A 23,711-nucleotide genomic window follows, 5' to 3' on the forward strand; every position below is an offset into this window, starting at 1 on the left:
AAGCGATGTAGAAGATCTGCTGGAAGTAGTAAATGGGGGAGCACATTTGGCATCAGGTGGTCTGCAGCATCAGTAGAGCTTTGATAAAAGCGTATATGTACAATAAACCACAGGCACCCGGTCTCCACTCCAAACTTCCACATGGATCAGCAGAGTGCCTGTGTCACAGATCACAGGAAATAACCAGCGCAGCATAGATCCATTAAAAATTTCACAGGTTTAAAAATGCATAGAAGGTTAGCTGAGGCTTTGTCATCTTGGGCTTGAAATGTGTCAGGTAAGCTTGTATGCAGTTTTTAATGGCAAAAATAATTAAAACTTATTGCTACAATGACTTTGTGATCTGCAAGGGTCAGACCGCCAGGACCCTCACCGATCCTCAGAATGAAGAGACAGCGGCCTTAGTTAATTGCTGCAGCACCTTCAAAAAACCCTGGGGCTGTGCTGCAGTTTGCTGTGTATGAAGTGGACAAGAGCAGGGGCGTAATTATAGAGGGTGCAGAAGATGCGGTTGCACCCGGGCCCAGGAGCCTTGGGGGGCCCATAAGGCCTCTCTTCTCCATATAGGAAGCCCAGTACTATGAATAAAGCATTATAGTTGGGGGCCCCGTTCCAGGTTTTGCATTGAGGCCCAGGAGCTTCAAGTTACGCCTCTGGACAAGAGTGCTGCTGTGCAGGGAACTACGACACAGGCTCATTCCCCAGAAGCACCTTTGGCTTTTTTTCCCCTACATATTGACCTCTGTCCCTTTTTTCCGGTCATTGCTGGGGGTTCCTAAGATCGGACTCCACCAAAGAATAGAGTGATGCCATATCTTACTGATATACATGGATAAACCAAACTCCTTGAATATATTTAAAGGGATTGTTCAGTGTAAACTATTGGTGGCCTATCCTTAGAATAGCCTATCAATAGTAATTCAACAGAGGCCCACCAACTGGGATGCCTATTGATCAGCTGTTCCCCGGGCCGGTGCACATGGGTACTGAGCTGATTTCTGCAGGAAGTATAGAGCTTCATTCTCACTGCAATAACCAGGCTCAGTATTGGAGTCCAATGGAAACTTAGATAGTGATACCAAACCTGGCCACTGCAGTGGAAATGGTGCTGTCTGCTTCACGCGGAAAACAGTACAAGCACTGGCCCAGCGAACAGTTGGTTAATGAGGGTCCCAGGCATCAGACCACTGCTGACCAATATTGGTGGCCTATCATAAGGATAGGTGACGTCAATAGTTTACAACTGGGCAAGCCCTTTAAAAAAACATGAGTCTATGGTAACTAAGCAATGCTGCATCTCGAAGGTAAATCTGCAGAAATAGCAGCTTCATATAGAACACATTTAATGACATCAGTTTTCATTTCTTGTTCAGATCCACTATGAGTGCAGTAAAAATTTATGGGAAAGCTTTTATTGAAAACCTATCCTATTACAGAGCATAAGCTCCATTAAAACTATCAGTTTGAGCATACACCAGAGAGAATATGTCACCCTGGAGCTTCCCTCAGACAGCAAGATGATTTAATTGTATTTTTATTGATGTTTACCGACATTTCATCATGGCCCCTAGAAATGCATAGAACCTTTAATTAATTTTCAGGGTCTGTGCTGAGTGATATATGCGGCCTCCTGTGGAAAATATTGAGAGAAGCTGATAACTTCTATGTACATTACTCATTTAGTCTAGGGTGTGCATTATAGGACAACTAAGAAGAATGGACACTGTGACCATCGATGTGTAATATTGACCTATAGTTTCACCATTGAAACTCATTTGAAGAGTATATTAAAGGGGTTGTACAGTTGTAAACTACTGATGATCTATCAGAAGGATAGGCCTTAAATAGTAGGTCGTCAGGGGCCCATCGCCCAGGATTCCTGATAATCACCTGTTCACTAGGTGGGTGCCCTTGCTCACTGAGCTGATTTATGCAGGAAGCAGACAGCTCCATTCCCACCACGACCATATGCGTTTTTACGTTCGCCCGTACACAATGTAAAATCGCATGAATGAAGAATTGCCATGATCGAGTCCCAAACTTTAGCCGTCTATCTTCAGCCAATCACACAGGCGGCTGCTGTGTATCGGCAAAAAAATACACTGAAGTGAGGTAATCCCGCGATCAGCAGAAATCTTCAAAATGACTGTTAATGCTTAAATACAGCCAGCTGTGTTCTTTTTTTGCATGCAAAAGGGGGTGCATTATGTTACAATCGTGTGGGCAAACTAAGCACGGTGCCCACACAATCGTGACCAAAGAGGGACGGAACACACAGGGTTTCACACCGTTTTCAAGCAACTGACCCTGTTCTACACGGGGGATGACATGGCCCTATCTAAGCGGCGACATTGTCCCAATAAGGGCTGCCCAGCGGTCTTCGGATCTGGGCCCTAGCTGATCCTAGGAGCCACGCACCAGAACAGGACGCATTCACATGACAGGGACTGAACAACAGGACACACAGAGCCAGAATACACAGCATACAGCAGCCAAAATGCAACCACTAGTAACAGATGAGAAGCTGAATATAAATACCAGGTATTAGTTGACATTTTGTACAAAACGTGAAAGCTAGCAGGCCACTTCACAGCTCCTGGTTATACTGCTAGTCCCTACACTAACCAGGAGTCCAGCAGAGCCAGACACAGTTCACACAGCAAGCTGCAACAGGTCAGGACACAGATCACAGGTCACACAGCAAGCCAACACAAAACTGACAGAATATAAACGAACAAACGGACATGAACCAGCAAGATACAGATCACACAGCAAACAAGGATTCAATGCTCACCCTGAACACCAAACAGACTGACCAGGAGCTGGGTTTATATGTGAGCACAGACCCAGGAGATTGGCTAGCAGGAAATACCACACCCAGCCAGCTCAATCAATTAACCCTGAGAGTGCTGTGCTGCTGGAAGCACAGTAGTACAACATGTCTCAGCAGCACACTTAACAGTATGCAGTCCTTAAATAGCCATACCAGGGTGCATACTGCTGTATGAAATGTGAGTGTGTTGCACATTTGGAAGCCCAGATCCTGGATCTAAATGAGTGACTGGCAACACTGAGATCCAGTGACAATGTAGAAAAGAGTTTGCTGCTCACTGAGTAGGTACTTGCTGAGGCAGATGTGGGGGTGTAGGGTAGTGAGGGAGTGCAGGATGAGCAGGCAGCTAGTTGGGTGACAGGAGGGGTAGAGCAAAGAGTGGCAGGGATGCTAATCCTGATCTGGCACACTCCAGTAAGTTTGCAAAGTTGGACAAATAAAGGGATTGCCATTACATGATTAGCACTGCTGCAGCACGTCATCGCCATCAGGAGGATGTCTGCTCCACTAAGAAGAGGAATAAGAGTGCAAGGCAGGATGGACAGGTCCCGGTAGTGGGGGACTCAATTATTAGGGAGATAGACAGGGTAATCTGTTACAAAAACAAGGATTGTTAAACAGTATATTGTTTCCTGGTGCTCAAGCTCCGACACATCACGAATCAGGTTGACAAATTACAGGAAGGGGCTGGTAAGGAGCCTGTTGTCATGGTGTATATTGGCACCAATGACAAAGTTAAAGATAAAGGAAGGTCCTTTAAAGCGATTTCAGGCACTTGGGATGTAAGTTTAAGACAAGAACCTCCAAAGCAGTATTTTCTGAAATACTACCTGTACCGCAGAAAGGCAGTGGGAGATTAGGGAGGTAAACAAGTGGCTCCAGAGTTGGTGTAGGAAGGAGGGATTTGGGTTCCTGAAGAACTGGGCCAACTTTGCTGTCACCTACAGGCTCTACTGTAGGGATGGGCCGCATCTCAACGGGGAGGGTGCAACTGTGCTGGGGGAGCGGATAGTTGGAAGGTTGGAGGAGGGTTTAAACTGTGGGGAGAATAAATGGGAAGATAAATTTAGACAGTGATCTGGGACTAAGAAATGAAAATAGGGGTGGACCGATAGGGGGAATTAGTACAGCTAGAACTGACAGAAATTCTAAAATGTATGGTGACTACTGCTAGAAGTCTGACCAATAGAGTTTCTTTCAATAACTAAAGAGAATTACCTTTCCAAGCATATACAGGACTAAAGGGATGGCCATTTTGGACTTAATAATAACCAACAGACTTGACAGAGTAACAGGAGTGCAGGTCGAGAGGCACCTGGGAAATAGTGACCATAATATAATACATTTCCACTTTTAATGGGGTGTTTTATGAGGGAGCTACAAAAGAACTAAACTTTAGGAAAGCAAAGTACAAACAGTTTAGAGATGCCCTTAACTTTATTGACTGGGACAATATCCCTAGAAATAGAAGTATAGACAATAAATAGTAAATTTTTAAAACCATCCTAAACACTGTGAACAGTTGATAACCTGAAATGCTCTATCGCCCGACAATTGGGTTGTGTAAAGGAATCAATGATCAGCCAGCAAACTAGCAAATGCTAGCTATTAACCCATAGCCCCGCTCTATCTCTCCCTGCTATAAATTAATCCCCCATAGCCCCGCTCTCTCTCCCTGCTATGGTGCATTAACCCATAGCCCCTCTCTCCCTGCTCTGAGGATCCCCAAGGGATATCCCCATAGTGCAGAAGGAGGGGGCGGGACTATAGGGCTTCTCACAGGGATTCCCCATAGCAAAGAGAGTGGGCGAGTCTAGAGGGTGGATCCATCTAGCCCCATCCTCTCCTCCCACTCTCTCGGGGAAGCCCTTCAACCTTGCCCCCCTCTCTCCCCACTATAGGGAAATCCCTCGGGGAGAGAGGTGGAGGGAGTCTCCTACTGCCCCTCACTGCGGAATTGCCCAGCAGTGGGGCTAGTCCTATCTTTTCCAGCATCATGGACCTTAGATGTGAGCTTTGCAGTCGCATGTCCTATCTTTGATTGGTGCGAGTATTTAGCGCATCTAGAATTCCTTCATGTGAACGCTTCTATAGGAAACCATTGGTTCTTATAGAAGCGCTCTTTTCATGCACCTCTAATACGTGAGAACAGCGCTTGTGTGAAATGGCCCTAAGACTTATTTGCAATGGTACAATATTTCCATTGATTAAAGCTCAATTACCCGCCATGTTCTATGTCTGTGGCCTGCAGGCTTTATTCACACGAGCTTAATTGGCCATGTTTTCACGCCCAACCGATATACGTGACCATCTGAGGCATTGGTTTCCAATGCATTTGTTCACACAGGCGAATATATGGCACGTAAAAACGTTGCACCATAAAAAATTGAATATACGCAACCAAAATACGTGCCAACGCTTATATGGTGGCCAAAAAGATAGTTCTGGTTCTATCTTTTGACCGATGTATGGCGGAAGCTCCCATACTCCTATGAGAGCTGGAAAAAAGGGAGGTGGAGGCATTTTAGCAGCGTCCAACGCTGCAAAAAGCTTACAGGTGCCTCTATATAGGCATTGGAAGTCATTCCGAGGATTTATGCCAAGTGAGGGTTTTCCGGGATGGAATCATTTTTTTTGCTGAAAACATCGCACACGGTCATTTGAATGGACGAGAAAATACTAATCAAGCATGGGACTTGATTGTAGAAAATCGTCAATTCATGCGAATTTACGGCGCAGGCGAGAGAACGCAAAAACGCATCCGCTTGTGTGAAAGAGCCCTCAGCATGAGGCTTTGTTGCAATGGCTTTGCTAGTTCATATATTTACAAAGTCTATGTGGAGCATTAGGGTGGTATTTATATCTGGGCCTTGTACAGAGTTTATAATGGGAGTAATAATATATTATTACGTAGATAACATCTTATTACATAATGTCTAAAAAAGAAGTATATAAAGAAGAGCTAACTTTAGTATTTGAATTCCTCCTTGTGTCACTGCGTGATAAAGAATAGATGATACAAAGTATAACATATATATTATATAACAGTGGTAACACAACTTACAATGCACCAGTTACACTAAAATTCAATTACATAACCAGTTTTTGTATTATGTACCGTCTATCTATAATTCAGTCACATAACATTACATAACACCATCCTGCCCTGAGCAACTATTGATCATAGCAGTATGTTGGCAGCAACTGCTGTGAATTATATTAACAGTTTGAGCGGCGCTGAAATAGTTAAGGGGAAAGGACCCATAGGGCATAAGAAATCTGTTTTAAAATGCAGAGTGCCTGGAAGTCACAAGCTGAGTGCTAATAGTTTCCATCAGATTGTAATCCACAAGGATAAAATGTAAATCATTCTCCATAATTTGGATTTAGTTGGATCTAATTAAGCCATACCCTTGAGTTATACTGTCTTCAGGAATGTGTGTGGCGAGGAACAAAGGAAGGCACAGAGGACACATTAATGCTGGTGGCAGAGCTAGATCAATGTATCTCACAGATAATGACTAATAATGATAATAATCTTTATATAGGGACAATATATTCTGCACTTGGTAAGTCAGAGGGTAAATGAACAGACAAAATCAGACATTACATATAATACTAATGTGAATATTAGGAGTGAGGACCCTACCTGCAATAGCTTAATGTCTATGAGCAAATGAAAGTCACCGAAGAGGTGAAAGTGTACAATAGTCCAGTCAACTTTAAGGCCCCCTTCACATTAGTGTATGCGTATTTGCATGCACATGAGCGTAGCGTTACTGTAGAACGAACTATGGTTTTTTTTTGCGTGCATCCGCATATTTTACTGTACTTTTTCCAGCAGAATTACGCAGCATATCATGCATCTCCTAGTATATTGCGTGCCCCCCATTGACTTCTATGGGGATCTTTGGTGTGTAAATCGCAGGAAAATAGAGCAGGCTGTGTTTATTTTTTTTTTGCACGACCGAAATGCGCAAGAAAAATATACACGTGTGAACGAACCCATTGAAATCTATGTGCTATATTCTCTGTATAGTGTGCGCACAAATTTTGTGTGCAAATATGTCTGTGTGAATCTAGCCTAATAGTATACATGAAGCAGAATGTGCTGGTCACCAGCCTATATGTGTTCTGGCAAGGCAATACAGAGGATAGCCTGCAGGGAGCTGGAGAACAGGCATGTGGAAGTGCTAATCAGCAGGGACAGCTGTATGGATGTGTCTGCAGGAGATAAAACCTCCAGACACACTGAGACATAAGGAGGCTGCTGGAGCTACTCCCTGGGAGAGAAGGTGGGAGGAAGCTGAAAGCCTGAGGTCTATGGCAAACCAGGTGGTGGCACGGCCATGAGTGTGACAGGGAAGGACGCCCCTAGACTTAAACCCAGTTGGGTATGATGATGGACATTACTGTGATGTTTAGTTGTGCTAGGCCACCGTGTTAGAGAGGAGAGAATCCTATGTGTGTTAGTAGCCAAATAGCTAGGATTACGGTTGTTAATGCATGTGTGCACTGTGACTACACAACAGTACAAAGAGTTGTTACCTTTGTAACTATTATTTGCTGCCAAAATAAAATGGACTCCCTGAGGTTTACCACCTACTTTGGTCTGGATATGGGTTTCTGAAGTGCGGTCACCCACTAAGGTGGAGGAAAGGTGGCGATCCTGTAATGTGACTAATCCCCTAGTTGTCACAGTGTATATACAGATATGAAGAACATTAAAGGGATTTTCCCATTGTAAAGAAGTCTTTTCCACTGTACCTCTTGCTTTCCAGTAAGAATCCTGAAATTTATACCACCTCTTGATGTAAGCCGGTGACCAAGATTATAGACAGGTTACATGACTGCGCCGAACAGCAATTTTTCCTTTTCCACTAATGTAGCATACATTGTGGGCCTTTAACTTCCATGCAGGGCAATGTACGTTACATGACTAGTGACTTAGCATTCATTCCCTGGCCAGAGCTGCTGAATCCGTCTTAGACCTACTGGACATGTGCGGAATACTTTACACTGTAGAGTGTGGAATTGGGCGGAAATAGTGCTGTGAAGGTGGAAGTAGCTCTAGCACAGAAACCAGTGCTACAAGTCATGGGAAATGACCCCGTAGACCGGAGGAAGAAGCGCTGCACCACCATTACTCTGCTTGTAAGTAAACATGTGGAGCAGAGAAATGGCCACAATTTGAGCTCTAAAGCGATAATAAGCATACAATTCACATCCTGGATCACATCTAAGGCTGTAGTAGACAGAAATGCCAGAAACTTAAAATTAGACATACAATGACAAAACCCCTTTAAGGTGTATGGGGTGTGTAGGGAATATTGTGACCAAGTTGTGTTGGAAAAAGTAAAAGCAGGGCACTGTAAGTGGAGTAGAGTTAGATTAGGGGATGTGATAGGCCTGTAGATATTGGTGATTAACCTGGTTGTCTGGGGTAGCGCATTCCAGGGAACTTCTGCAGCTTAAGAAAAATCATGATGGCAGTGGGAGGTTCGGATTATGGAGGATGTTAGTCTGAGATCAGCAACAGAATGGAGACTATAGGTATGGTGGTAGACAGAAAGAGGGAATAGATTGTCACAATGTTGACTGTGCCATGACTTTCAGGTTATTCCGAAATATGATGTGATTCCTGGCACATGCACGTCTCACTCTGCCTTGGTAATCGAATGTTAGTGAGCCATCCTGCTGTTTAGCTGCTATGCGGGCTGAGTTGATTGATAGATAAGCCAGCCTGTCAGTAACTTTATTGTTTGTCAGCTCAGCCAGCCAATGAGCTGCTTGCTGCTGGTTATACTACTTGTGTACTGACCACGCTGTGCCAGAAGAATCTTTAGTGAAGTCCTCAGTTATCCAAGTGTTCAGTATTAGTGATTTAGTTAGTTCTGTATCTTGGGTTTTACTTCACATCAGAAGATTAGTGTTTAGTGCAGCTGCTGTCAGGCAGTCTGGGACTCTTCTCTGGTCTTTCTTTGTAGGAGGTCACCCTTGGCTTGGCGGGTGTCCTCTTGGGGGACCGAGGCGATTCTGGAAATCTTTATCTATACTTCACTATATTCAGTCCTGTTATCTTTAATAATATTACTAGTCTCCAGTTTTACTCCAACTTTGTTTCTGAAACTTGTTGCCTCATGCAAACTAGTCAGTCCAGACATGATGAAGATTGATAACGTTATATTGAAGTTTGTGATGCGAAATGGCAACATGTGATATCAGTGTCAGTCTAGAGATAAAATCTCTGGTTCTTCAAAGTTGACATATTCCGCAATGCTGTTGCGGAATTTTCTATTCTGTGTGAAAGGTCCCTCACATTTTATACACTTTCAATTGTCTAAGACTCTGTACAAAATATTTTGTCCATTCTGTTTTGTTCCGCACGTGCTTGAGGTCAAGAATAGCATTGTCTGAAGCTGTGTTCTTGCCGACTAAAACTACAGGACCCAGATGAACTTCACTATAAATCAATGGGCTCCATCAGGATACAATGAAACCTGTTTAAAAATGGATCCATCATATCAGTCATGTCTCCTTTAAGGGTGGCTTCGCACACAGCATTTTTTGGAAAACACACATATAGGCTTTGATGCAGTTTTTTGAGCCAAAGCCAGAAGTGGATTTTTTTTCTGCGCTGATTCTGCAGCATGTCTATTTATGCTGCGGAATTTCGCTGTGGAATTCAGCCCTTGAAATACAAGGGTTAAATTTCGCAGCTGTTCTGTAAGTAAAAACACGGTCAAATCTGCACCATTTAGGTGCGGATTTGGCCACCATGGAATTCTGGTGTAGTTATTGCGGGTATCCCATTGCCCACAATGATTCTTCCTTGTAAGAGGGCAGCCTTATAGTGTAGGGCTTACATTTAACATATTCCTCACTAGGAATGCCTATTTTCTATTATTCCAACCTTCTTCTCAACACATTTGTGTAACATTACAAACCTCTGCACATCGGTATACTAAAAATAAAACAAATATGTACTTTGATCACTGCCGTTCATCACTGAAGGAGACACTTAGCCCCGGCACTTAGAGTACAGCTAAGGAAACATAAATAATTAAGGAGAATTTACATTTTTAAAAGGCTATACATAATTAACGAGTCTCTATTATTCACATAAAAATCTGTGTTGTGAGAACGCACATAAAGGAATGTATTTCCAGATGTGAGGGGGCACAGTATGCAGTTACACAGAATGAAATAATGGCCTAATGGAGTTGTTGCATATTGCTATCATGTAAGGTCATTATTAGCACAAGAAAGCATAGTACAGCAAAATAACCTGCACTGTGCAATGCTTGATTTGCCTTTCTTACGGTTAAATTCCCCTTTGCCAGTAACCAGCAATTTTTGCAGCCAAATCAAAAACTGACTTTATTCATAATCTATAGAATTGGATGTACTGTACTTGCACTAATGTCATGACACCAGTATCCAGGGACATCGTTCTACAGCAATGTAATGAAAGGAACACTCCTAGAAAACTGATGCACTGTGCCAATCTGTACTGCATTACCTAAGGCAGTGTTTCCCAACTTTAGTCCTCAAGGACCACCAACAGGTCATGTTTTCAGGGTATCCTATAGTAAGAACCCCTGTGGCAAAGTCTGAGGCACTCACAATAATTATATCACCTGTGCAATACTTAGGAGATCCAGGACACATGACCTGTTGGGGTCCCTGAGGACTGGAGTTGGGATACACTGATCTAGGGAATTCCGAGAACACCAAAAACAGAATTAAAACACTACTCTTAGGCCTCATGTCCAAGACCGTATCGGTAAAACACTGCGGGTCTCACTCTTGACTTTCCATAGTTGCAAAACAGGGATGATGTTTGCTACAGATAATAACCAAAGATATGGCATAGATGAAACAAAGCTTGCAATGACTAGATGGAATATTATAGCAACAATAGTCTGAAGAAAGATGTCAAAACAACCCAAAATAAACAAATAAAAAAAGGCCTATCTGGAGCAGGGTGGAAGCGACCAATGTGACGAGAGACACCTACAGACTAAAAGTATAACCAGCATCCTCCATGAAGAGGATCCAGAATAAATGTGTACAGGAAGGTGCTGATTGGCCAGCTGGGACACATACCACCCAGCCGACCAATCCATCCACATACTGGCAGAGAAGTGATCATGTTGACGTCCAGCACCAAATTGACAATGAGCATGCATTAAAGTGTGGGCACGTGCGCCAGGGCTCACACAGAGACGTCACCCAGTCCAATACGGCCAGCGAGCTGTGACATTATGTAACTGTATTTTTGCAGGAAAATTTGTAATTTTTTAAATACACTTTAGGAATATAGAGAATTTGTTAATCAACTGTGCGGGAAGTAAGAAGATAATGCCATTGTTTTTTGTATTTTTTTTTACTGCATGTAGCATGCAGTATAAATAATATTTGACATCACTTGTTGGTATGACTGCAGTGATACAAAATGTAAATAGTTTTAGCACTTTTGTCAGGAGTGACTGTGGCCTCTAAGGAACTTGATAGAGGTAACAGACTCCCTGTATGAGTTCACTGGCCATCCACAGTAGGGTCACACGTAATTGGACAAGATTGGAGATACTGTAACTCTGATGTCAGCCATTGCAGTGGGATATAAGTTATATATCACTGCTGGTAGCTACTGCTAATGATAAAGGCACGACTTCTGTGCCTATGTCATGCACTGGTAGTTCTATTGTGCTCTAATGCATTATGGGGAGCCTGTCATTAACTATAAGCACTATAATCTCTTATCATACTCGCCTGGTCCCTTGTCAAAGTGAGTATGCACACACCAGCTTGACTCTTTTCAGAAGGCTGTTTGAGCACACTCCCATACTGATGAATAGGAGTGTATGTGCACAACTTTCCAAAAAGAGTCAAGTTGGTTGGTGTGCACATGCTAACTTTGCTGGGACACACCGCAGGAACAGGGGATGGGCGAGTATGAAAAGAGGCTCCCTGGATTTCACATCACCTAAAACTATAAGCATCATAACTTAGTTTACGGTGCCTATAGTTGGTGACAGGTTCTCTTTAAGAGCACCTCAATTAGCATGTAGTATGTCCATTTGCAAGAAGGGATTAAGAGCATATTCGGACAGCGCACAAACACTGTATGGTGGCATAGGTTTGCCCTACAGTTTTTTTAATGAATAGTAGGCAATGTTTCTGGGAAAGGTGATTTCCCTAATGTAACGCACAGCCATGGAATCCATGGAAAAACCCTTCTGCATATATGTACATATCCTAGGAGTTGGACAGAGGTACGGTATGCACCTTTTTTATAGACAGTGAGTTTAGAAAGAGCACCTAAAAAAAGAGTACATTTTACTAATCCAACAGCAACACCCATGTTTCCCAAAGTTAGATCACCAGAAGACCTGATGATGTTGTACTCTTAGTTCAGTAGAACTGCTGGGAGTTTGGAGTGTGGAGGCTTTAATGCCCGAGTTACAGTAATATGTGGCACCTGAAAGCAGGCTAATGGTGAATTCAATGGCTTGAAATATGCAGGGAGATTGAAGGCAAAATCGTATATACCAAATAATTTACAGTGAGTCATATACACCACTAATGAGTTTAAGAAATCCAATTAAACCAATGTCCTTGGAAACTGTTAAAATAATTAACGTTACTACCTGTCAACAATCCGTGTAGTGATTCTCATTACAAGTGACAATGCAGAAAAGTTGAAAGATTTGACTACCTCAGCTCTAAATGTAGGTTATCCTCAAGTAAGGCCTCATGCCCACAGCCGGGTCAGATTCCACCTGCGAAATATCGCAGTGGAATCAGACCTGGCGCCCCCCAGAGACCCTATACTCACCTGTCCGGATCCGCGGCGAGTGTCTTGGCAGGCGAGCTGGCGCGCACGTGCAGTGCAACTTATGACGCACTGGCGCTGGGCTATGAAGCAATTTCCCGCAGTGCTCACAGTGGAAGTATCGTGGGATGGACAGCTTCCATTGACTGCAATGGAAGCGGTCCGTGCGATTTTCCGTACAGATTAGAACATGCTGCGACTCTGCCCCGCAATCGGAAAATCGCAGCTGATTTCCGCTCGGAGGATAATCTTTTATCATAGGATGTCTATGGACAGACATTACTGCGGAATTCACCGCGTGAGTCTGGCCGCGAATTCTGCAGTGATAATCCGTCAGTGGGCATTGGGCCTAAGGCAGATTCTTTGAGATCTTGCTGCTTAGCTTACGGGGACAACTATTTTTTTTTTTTAAAGAAGAAGACTATCAGCAGAGCACTGTGGGTCTGACTCCTCTAACCCTTAGAACATAGAATCATAGAATGGTAGAGTTGGAAGGGACCTCCAAGGTTATCAGGTCCAACCCCCTCATTAGTGCAGGATTCACTAAATCAGCCTGTGTTTGAAGAGTTCAATTAAAGGAGAACTCACCACCTCCTGTGGCAAACTGTTCCACTCATGATGTCTGACCAAGGAAAAGTAGAGGGGGATAATTACTTCACGTGATCTAGACTCCGTTCTCTTCTTATTACATCCTAAAATTGTGTTTGCTTTTTTACTCCTGCATCACACTGTTGACTCATGTTCAATCTGTGATCCATTACTATACCTAAGTTTTTACACATGCGCTGCTTAGCCCAATTCCTCCCATTCTGTATATGCTTCTTTAATTTTTCTTACCCAGATGTAGGACTTTGCATTTCACCTTGTTAAATACCATTCTGTTATAACATAGTAACATAGTATGTTAGGCTGAAGGGAGAGAATGTCCATCTAGTTCAGCCTATTTCCACCCCCCTTGTTGACAATGAGGCAGAAGCCAATTAGCTCATTTGGGGGAAAAAATTCTGTCCCGACTCCATAATGGCAGTCAGAATAATCCCTGAATCAATGTTTGAAAGTTCCTACTTTACTCCAAGATCCAGATCAACACCCTACTGGTCACCTAATGTCTATATCCTGTAATTTCATAGCGCTCTAGATAGACGTCTAGTCCCCTCTTAAACTCCTCTATCGATTTTGCCATCGCCACGTCCCACAGCTCCAAAGTCTCACTGCTCTTACAGTAAAGAACCCCTTTCTGTGTTGGTGACGAAACCTGCTTTCCTCTAGACGTAACGGATGCCCTCTCATTACGGTCACAGTCCTGTGTATAAACAGATCATGGGAGAGATCCTTGTATTGTCCCCTAATGTATTTATACATGGTTATTTGATCGCCCCATAGCCGTCTTTTTTCCAGGGTAAATAATCCCAATTGTGTTAGCCTCCCTGGGTATTCTAATCCTTTCATTCCATTTATTAGTTTCCTTGCCCTTCTTTAAACCCCGTCAAGCACTGCAGCATCTTTTATGAGCACCGGTGTCCAGAACTGTACGCAGTATTCCATGTGAGGCCTGACCAGTGCCTTATATAGAGGAAGAATAATTTTTCTTGTCCCTCGCCCCTATGCCTCTTTTAATGCACCCCAAGACTTACTTTGCTTTTGCAGCAGCTGACTGGCATTGATTGCCCTAGTTAAGTCTACAATCCACTAGTACCCCCACGTGTTCTTCCATATCACTTTTCCCTAGCAGTACCCCATTCAGTGTATATTGGTGACATCCGTTTCTCCTGCCCATGTGCATAACCTTACATTTATCAATATTGAACTTCATTTGCCATTTATCTACTCAAGCCCACAGCTTATCGAGGTCCATTTGCAGCCGGACATTGTCCTCCGTTGTATTAATTACCATGTATAATTGTAGCGCCACCATACATGTTTACCAGGAGCATGTGTGGTGACTTATGTACAGTTACACTGCGACCTCTGATTGGCCACAGACGACACCCGACTTCCGCTGGACTGTCAACCTGGAAGTCACCGCCGACACCAGTGGTAGATCTCATCTGCTTCCTAGGCCCAAGACAGGTGAGTATGCCCTCTTTTTTTAACTTTAGGCTGGGCCGAGCAGGTGGACAGGGTTTTGTTGTAATGACAAAACCCCTTTAATGGCCATTAACACTTCATATAAAAAGATTGCTAAATCTTTCAGTTGTCTGAAAGATTATCTTTGTGTGTAAAAGGACATAACTCCCCGCCCCTTTATTATCTCTACATGTCTCTATAGGATATATGACAAGGAGCTTCTGTAAAAGAGCCAAATCTTCCCAAATACCTAAATAATGGAACCTAATCCGTGCATATAGCTCCTTTAGGCAATGATTCCATATGAAAACAGAAATTTGTTTTAGCTGAATAAGGACTTGGCTAAAAGCCTAAATAAATAATTATGTGCATTCCAAAATTTGTTAATAATAATGCTTCTATTTTAGCAACACTGAAGCAAAAGAATAATTGTAAATATATTAGTAAAAATAGAAGTATAATTTCATGCACTAGCGCATTATAATAAGCATGAGCAAAGAAAATTAAGCCTTAATCATACCCTAAAATTATGCTCATACATAGTATTTGACAAGCATAAAACTAACAAAGATCGCAAAGTCAACAGACAGTGACATAGTAAACAACGCATTTAACACAGTAAATCTGGAGTGCAGCAGCTGCGGATGTGTGGCAGCTACTAGCTCTTATTTATGTTCTTCCATTAACAGCACGATACAGCTGCTTAGCATTTTTTCTTTTAGGCCTCCCTCACACAGGCATTTTTTTACAGCGTTTAGCGCTGCCTTTTCAGCACAGCGCTAAACGCTGAACAACACTCCTATTCATTTCAATGGGGCTGTTCATACAAGCGTCAAAATGCAGCGTCTTCAACGCTGCACTTTGACAGAGGTGCATGTCCTATCTTTGGCCATTTTCAGCTCTGAGTCACCCATTAAAATGAATGGGCAGCGTTAGAAGCTGCTGAAAATGCGGCACAACTTGGTGCCATGTTCTGGGCAGCGCTAGCTGCACTACCAAAAAAAAAAAAGTTATACTCACCGATGCTGGCGCTGTCCGGGTCCCTGCCACTGCTTTCCGGGGCTCCGGGCACTTGTCAGAGGATCTTTTGCTAGTGACAGGGTTGAAGTCCCTGCCTCCAGCAAGAGATTGCTCTGATTGGCTAATCCAGCGCCAATCACGGCCAGTGCTGGATGCACCAATCACAGCCATTCAATAAATGAATGGCTCGTGGCTCAGCCAATCAGAGCAATCTCTTGCTGGAGGCGTGACCTTGAAACTCTGTTACCAGCAAGAGATGCTCTGCAGGCACAGCCAAGTGCCGAAAAGCCTGCAGGAACGGCGGTCGGCACCTACTAGGTGAGTATTTGATTTTTTTTTCAGTTTCCTTGGCTGCATTATCAGCTGTGCTGAAAATACAGCCAAAATGCTGGATTAACGCATGCCAGAGCTGGTGAAATTGCAGTAAATGCAGCGTTGAAAAATGCTGCATTTACTGCAAACGCCTGTGTGAAGGAGGCCTTAAAAGATCATACTGAGAGATTAGAAATAAAGTAACATAGTTATTGCTATTAGTAAACAATATGGAAAGAAATATATGTACAAATGTAGCAAAGTTAAATGTGATGCAACACATAAAATAAACTGTGGCACAAAACTTTTTCTTGTCTTTTCAATAGCTTTTCAATGACTTTTTTGTATTAAGATTACCTGTTGCAGCAAGTTAGCAGCATTCCACTAAATTTTGCCACAACTGTACTAAGGGCCCTTTTACACAGAACGAGTATCATTCATTTTACCGCTAGATTGGGCAAAACTGAACCGCAACCGTTCAGTGCAAACACTATCAGCAAATAAATGACGGACAATTATTTGTTGGCTTATTGTTCAGTTTGTGCAGGCATAAAAATTAACTAACATTCGGCCCATGTATACAGGCAGTTGTTTATTGATGGATCAATGAAGCCATCACCAGCGCGCTCCGCCTCCATTGCATGAATGATTATTGCTCCACTGCTCAACAACCTCTCAAACAGCAACTTCAGAAGCAGACACTCTCTATATACCCAGTAAAGCAGGGAGAAAAGCAGCACTGAGCATGCGGAACAATTACTAAGGTGGACAGAGAATTGAAACAGCAGGTGGCGTTATTCTAGCATGAGTCCTGGAATATCTGGGGATAGAAACTGTTTTTTTAATAAATGTAAATTTAAAAAAGTGTTTATATTTATGACATTGATTTAAATATAAACAACCTTTTTTTGTGGGAAAGTATAAAAGATCTGTCATCAAAAACCACCCGCCCATAATAATGACATTACTCTGCTGAATGTATACCAGTCTGCACAGCAAACCTGACAGGTGAGCTGCGGAAGACAGGAAATGTCAGGTAATTGTGTGCACTTTACTGAAGCTCTACTGTCTGAGCTACAGTGTGTGAAGACTGGAACAGGTCACGCATTTTTCTTTAAATCATGGATAGCTACACAAAAAAGATTATATTATACAGTACTATATGTAATATAGTATGTAAATATATGTAATATAGTATTGTGTAAACATTTTGGGAAAAAATGCTGCCCCCATAAGAATCTTTTTAAAAATAGAGTATGTTTGCCTCCAAATTTTTTCTGCCACAGGGCAACAGCCCGAAACAATGTTATTAACCCCCTAAGGACCAGACACTTGTTAGGGATTTTACCAATGTAGTTGTTTTGCTGTCCTTTTTTTTTAGCTAACAAAATTATTTTAGTTGCAGTTTTTTCCCCATGACGTATAGGGCTATTTTTAAATATCTTTGTTCACTGATTTGTGGGGTTTTTTTCATTTTATTGGGGGTGAAAAACTTAAAAAAAGATTTTTTTAAATAGGTATATTTACACTAAAATAAATTATGGGAATGGATTCCTTCTTTTGTTTTGGATGTTTTAATATATCATTTATATATGGCGTATATGGCGATGGTTTTGGTTGGCGTCAGCAGTGGGTCATTTTCTTCGCGAGGGCTCCTGCATACTTGCGCTTTTCTTGCGCGTTTTTTTTCACGCGATTGTCAATGGGACTTTCTAATGTTAAAAACGCATCACAAGGTTGTGCTTTGCAATTTTTGTGCTATGCGTTTTTAACATTAGAAAGTCCCATTGACAATCGCGTAAAAAAAACGCAGCAACATCGCGTGCAAAAAACGCGCAAGAAAAACACAAGTGTGCAGAAGCCCTAATGTATATAATTTTGTATTTTATTCTGTAATTTTTTTAAACTTGCTTTTGTAACTATTTTTTAAAACATCTATAACCCTCATGGCGTCGTACAAAGACCTCTGGGAGCCATTCACATTGTTTTTTTTCTTTTCTATTTCTTCCACTTTAGCTGGGGCATCCATATAAGCCCAATTACAGGAGAAAACATCCCCCTGTGTTGAAATCAGTCACTAACAGAGCTGATCAGGGTCTGCTAGAACCCTGCAGCTCTGCTGTGTCAAGAGGCACCCGATGGTCATGTCTCTCTTTAGTACATAGCCCTCATTGAGCGCAATGTAGCCTGGAAAGGAAAAGGCAGAAGAGGTTAAAAAACATTTCTCCCTTCTCCTCTGGGTCCTCGGCTGTGTCTTGATTGCCGGCACAGGAGCTTTAAACCTGCATTGTATTTCTGCTATCAGCTAGGATTAAAGCCAAGGACCAAGCGCTGTAAATTTACCGCTCTTGGTTCTTAAGGGGTTAAGAACTATCTTCAACGAAAAGAAAAACAAGAAGTCCTGGGAGTGATGATACGGCCCCACAAATCCCTGATCTCAACATCATCCAGTCTGTCTGGGATTACATGAAGAGACAGACGGATTTGAGCAAGCCTACTCTACAGGACATCTATGGTTGGTTCTCCAAGATATTTAGGACAACCTCCCTGCTAAGCTCCTTCAAAAACAGCGTACAAGTGTTCCTAGAAGAATTGATGCCGCTTTGAAGGCAAAAGGCGGTCACACCCAATATTGATTTGATTTATATTTTTTTTCTTCATTCATTCACTTTGCATCTTGTTCATTGACAAAAATTAACTATTAACACTTCTTTTTTTTTTTTTAAAGCATTCTCACTTTGCAACATTTTATCCGGACCTGCCTACATCTTTTACACAGTGCTGTAAATATCTTTATAATAAAAACCTGATTTGAATAATACAAATTTCTTATTATAATGTGCATACCCTCCAAAGGCTATATACATGAGCAAACAATTTTGCAAACTATGGGCTGCATTTCTATCTCTTTGTTTGTTCACAGGAAGCAATTATCTTGAAGCATGAGCATTACCGGTCAGACTGAAAGAAAACTGAGCTGTGGAAAATTGGCCTAAAGTTATTGATGAATGCTATCAGATAAAACGTCTGCTCATTTCGCATGTACATAGTAATAAGGTCATTCTGGTAGGTAAGAATTAACTCATGCAAATGTGAATTAGTATACCAAATGCCTCTAATACTAGATACGGTTTTATATGCAACGTAATATTCTCATCTAACAAAAGGATTGTGCGATTAGTCACATTCCACAATCAAATGCACAACGGATGACCTAATTAGACTCAGCCCTGATGATTCTGCACTAAATCTCTCATACAATAAAATTCAATTGCAAGTCCTTGAGTTGTTTCCACCTTCCCAATCCTATCCCCACCTTGTCATGCCACTGGAGTTACTAGTAGATTACTATTAGAACTAAATTCAGATACCCCTACCCTGTAACAGGTATGTCCTGCTAAACACTGTAAAGTAAATGGGGGAATGAGACACTCTTGGACAACTCCATCTGCTCTTGTGGAGGTGGGATGTTGGTAATAAATAGATTTGCGCTACAGCTGCAGGATCCAGCAGCCGTGGCATAACATTAGCTGTTATGTAAGTGGTCACTAACTTTTCAAATATCTTCCCCCTCCCTTCTAACTTGCTGTCCACCGCCTGCTGTCAAGTGTGTTACTGGAGACAGCATGATGGCAGAACAGGAAGTGGAGGAGGGGATGAATCATCATGCTCACTGAAGTCTATAAGAGCAGATTGGAGAAGGGAGGAGGAGAAGGGAGAGATACATGCAGACATCTTTCTGGAGCTAAAGGTGATTTATTTGTTGCTATTTAGTCACATCTTCATTGCTCAGTACTGCTGTATACTGTCCTACATGAGGATGTTATGTATTTATGTGTATTGCAGACAAAGAGCAGAATTTGCAGTTCTCTGTGCCCCGGTCTATAGAACTCAACATAAAAGCTAGACTCGTCACACAAGTTGTGAAAGGACTGAGAATCACAAATACAGGTTCCAAGCAATTCTAGTCACCAACTAGTCTCTTAACCCTTTCCAATCCACTGTCTGACGTCTAAAGACATTATGATTTAAGGCTGTACAGCTCCGATGTTGGAAGACGCCCATCAGGGTTCTCTTACTGTATATTGCCAGCCTCTCTGCTGTTGGAGCCTATCCAATGTGTCACCTCATGCAGTACTGGCTTTAGCCAGCATATAGCGCCGTTGTATGACAGCAGAAAAAGGGTGAGCCCTCTAGGAAAACCAGGATACAAATTGGATTGGAAGGGATTAAATGCAGCTCCCAATATGAGTCGGAAATGAAGACATTCCTAGGATGGTATCTCACACCAGACCATTTACATATGATAGACACAGGCTCCCCATATCTTGGCTAGAAAGGTTGTAGCAATAAAGGTATTGTTTGGCAGTGCCCTATATCATGCTATCCCGGGATTCTTTCACTGCATGTAAGACCCCTCATGTGAGCTGGCATTCTCCACAAGGAGAGACTATACATCATGAGAAGTACTGAAAGTGCGGGTAACATAGCATCCAGGAAACACCCATGTTTTCACCTCAGCCTCTATTCACATTAGTTAGGGAAATTCATTGGGATTAGAGTTGTCATGTCTCTGGTAAGAATCTAAGGGCTTATTTACATGTTGCAGTTTTGCCATATCTTGGTGCCACACTTTTTGCACAACTAAACACTGTATGAATAAGTCCTTATACTTCTCAAAATCAGTTATTTGACTGCAGCGAATAAATCCCATTTCTAGATCCAACACTCACCTCTAACTTCTGGGGAGAATCTCGCTGAGTGACGGGATACAAATAGCTTTAATTCTTGATCTAAGTTGCATTCAATAAGGTCTGTGTCCCATGATCGGATACCTGTAAAATAAATGACAGTAACACACTTAATATTTTCACTAAACTTCTGTCATAAACTGATGTTATTCATGCATTTCCAAGAAATAATTCTGTTTAAAACATAAAAAATACAGTATGCACAATTTTAGCAAAGATAGAGCCCGTTACCGATTTGCACCGATTTGTAGGCCCTCTGCTTCCTATACGTACAGATATACCAGGGCTGATTGTGCCATTCAGCACTATGTGTCATGGTATTCATACAAAGTATTTGGGCAAGGCTTTAGAGCGATGCCAGGGGTACAAACAATCAAAAGAAGGGATGTGACACCTTGATTGGGTTAAGAGGGCCTCTTGCCATACATATCTAAGTCCCTGCTAAGTATGCTATGGCTTTTAGTTTTTTTGGACTCTAAAAGTTACTTTTTGACATCTAATGCATTACAATGAAATGTAGTTTCCAATACACATAGTAAAGAATAATTTAACACAATTTTTTCATACCAACTCTTGATTCTGCATAGCAAGCAGTCATTACCATCATCCACACATCCAGGCTATACAGTCATTTTCCTGTTCAGTTAGTAGTTGAAGTACTCATGGGACTGCATTCAATACATTATTATGTTACTAGGGAACCCGCATATTTCCCCGTGGGCTAGAATCTACTTCCAACACCAATGTTCTGCCAGTATTAATGTGCCTCTCTAGTAGGAATCCTAAATATTCTTATATAGTATGTTAGAACTTAGACACAATATGTGTGTTTAACAATACAAACACTGAAAATACAAAATGTATGTATATAGCAGAGAGTCATAACCTCTTACCATCATAGAAACCCGGGAAAACATTGACTTATTCTTAAAAACTCCAACACTATCGTAGAACCGTCCCTACTATCACAATGAACACAGGAGCTCATCACGTGGACCACACATGGGCTTCTTATACTCCCTCCTATATGTTGTATAACATAACATTGAGCCAAATTTACCAAAATGTACATGATTAGTGACAATCAATGTGAGGGCTAAGAAAGTGGTAAATGTTTAGAATCAATAAATGTTGTGTCCACACCATCCTAGGCATCTCTTGAATTGAATGGTTTCCATTTTGCCCTATAAGGTAAACCATATTAAAAAATGTAGTTGATTACTTAGGGCCATGGTGGCGAACCTATGGCATGCGTGCCAGAGGGGGCACTCAGAGCCTTCTCTGTGGGCACGCACACCGAGGTCTCTAAAAGGTTTGCCCTCACTTACTTAGGGTATGCAGCATATCTTTCCATTTTACTGACGCTGCTAATGCTTGAAAATAATTTTAAGGCTGTATCTGCACTGGGGATTTTGTAGCGAGACTACAAAATCACGGCATGCTCTAAACAGCCGCGATTTGCTATGTTGTGTAGCCCATGTTTCCCTATGGAGGCTGCTACTTTCTCGTATCACATAGCATGAACTTGTGATTTTCATGCTATTCAATTCGATTTTAACCTTTTCCAATCCACTGTCTGATGTCTGAAGACATTATGATTTAAGGCTGTACAGCTCCAATGTTTGAAGACGCCCGTCGGGGTTCTCTTACTGTACATTGCCAGCCTCTCTGCTGTCTGAGCCTATCCAACGTGTCACCTCATGCAGTACTGGCTTTAGCCCGCAGATAACGCTGTTGTATAACGACAGGAAAAGAGTACCAGGATACAAAGTGGATTGCAAAGGATTAACATTAGAAAGTCCTATTAACTTTCTTGCTACAAAATCATGCGATTTTATAGCGTGAGAAATTTGCGGGCAGCAGCTACGCGATGCTACGTTTTTCCCAAGAATAAAGCGTCACTAAAACTACAAAATCGCGTGTACATGGCAATGATATTGCAGCTCTTTTGTAGCAGCGATATCGCTGTCGCCCATGCGGATGCAGCCTTAGGGCTTATTCACACTAGCGTATATCGGCCGCCTTTTTCACAGCAGCGAAAATTGACTTGCTCCGGGTTGGCCCATCAGGGAAAAGTTTAATAAAAACATTAAAAAAAGTAGCACAGCAAAAAAAAAGTTATATATATATATGTATGTATATATATATATATATATATATATATATGTATATATATATATATATATATATATATATACAGTGGGGGGAAAAAGTATTTAGTCAGTTATAAGTTCTCCCACTTAAAAAAATGAGAGAGGCCTGTAATTGACATCATAGGCCTTAACTATGAGAGACAACATGAGAAAACACATCCCGAAAATCACATTGTCTGATTTTTAACGAATTCATTTGCAAATTATGGTGGAAAATAAGTATTTGGTCAATAACAAAAGTTCATCTCAATACTTTTTTATATATCTATTTATTGGCAATGACAGAGGTCAAACGTTTTCTGTAAGTCCTCACAAGGTTGGCACACACTGTTGCTGGTATGTTGGCCCATTACTCCATGTAGATCTCCTCAAGAGCAGTGATGTTTTGGGGCTGTCGCTGGGCAACACAGACTTTCAACTCCCGCCAAAGGTTTTCTATAGGGTTGAGATCTGAAGACTGGCTAGGCCACTCCAGGACCTTGAAATGCTTCTTACAGAGCCACTCCTTCATTGCCCTGGCGGTGTGCTTGGGATCATTGTCATGCTGAAAGACCCAACCACATTTCATCTTCAGTGCCCTTGCTGATGGAAGGAGGTTTGCACTCAAAATCTCACAATACATGGCCCTATTCATTCTTTCATGTATACGGATCAGTCGTCCTGGTCCCTTTGCAGAGAAACAGCCCCAAAGCATAATGTTGCCACCCCCATGCTTCACAGTAGGTATGGTGTTCTTT

General features: G+C 42.0%; 1 protein-coding gene across 1 annotated transcript in view; it reads right to left on the reverse strand.

Moving 5' to 3' along the window:
- MAP1B (microtubule associated protein 1B) overlaps positions 1 to 23,711 on the reverse strand; it is a 93,888-nt gene that overhangs the window by 37,502 nt on the left and 32,675 nt on the right. The window contains exon 3 of the mRNA XM_066602922.1: positions 20,804 to 20,905. Within this exon, the coding sequence (XP_066459019.1) occupies positions 20,804 to 20,905 (102 nt within the window). The remainder of the gene's footprint in view (positions 1 to 20,803; positions 20,906 to 23,711) is intronic.

Source organism: Eleutherodactylus coqui, chromosome 5 (assembly GCF_035609145.1).
Source record: "Eleutherodactylus coqui strain aEleCoq1 chromosome 5, aEleCoq1.hap1, whole genome shotgun sequence".
Classification (NCBI taxonomy): Eukaryota; Metazoa; Chordata; class Amphibia; order Anura; family Eleutherodactylidae; genus Eleutherodactylus; species Eleutherodactylus coqui.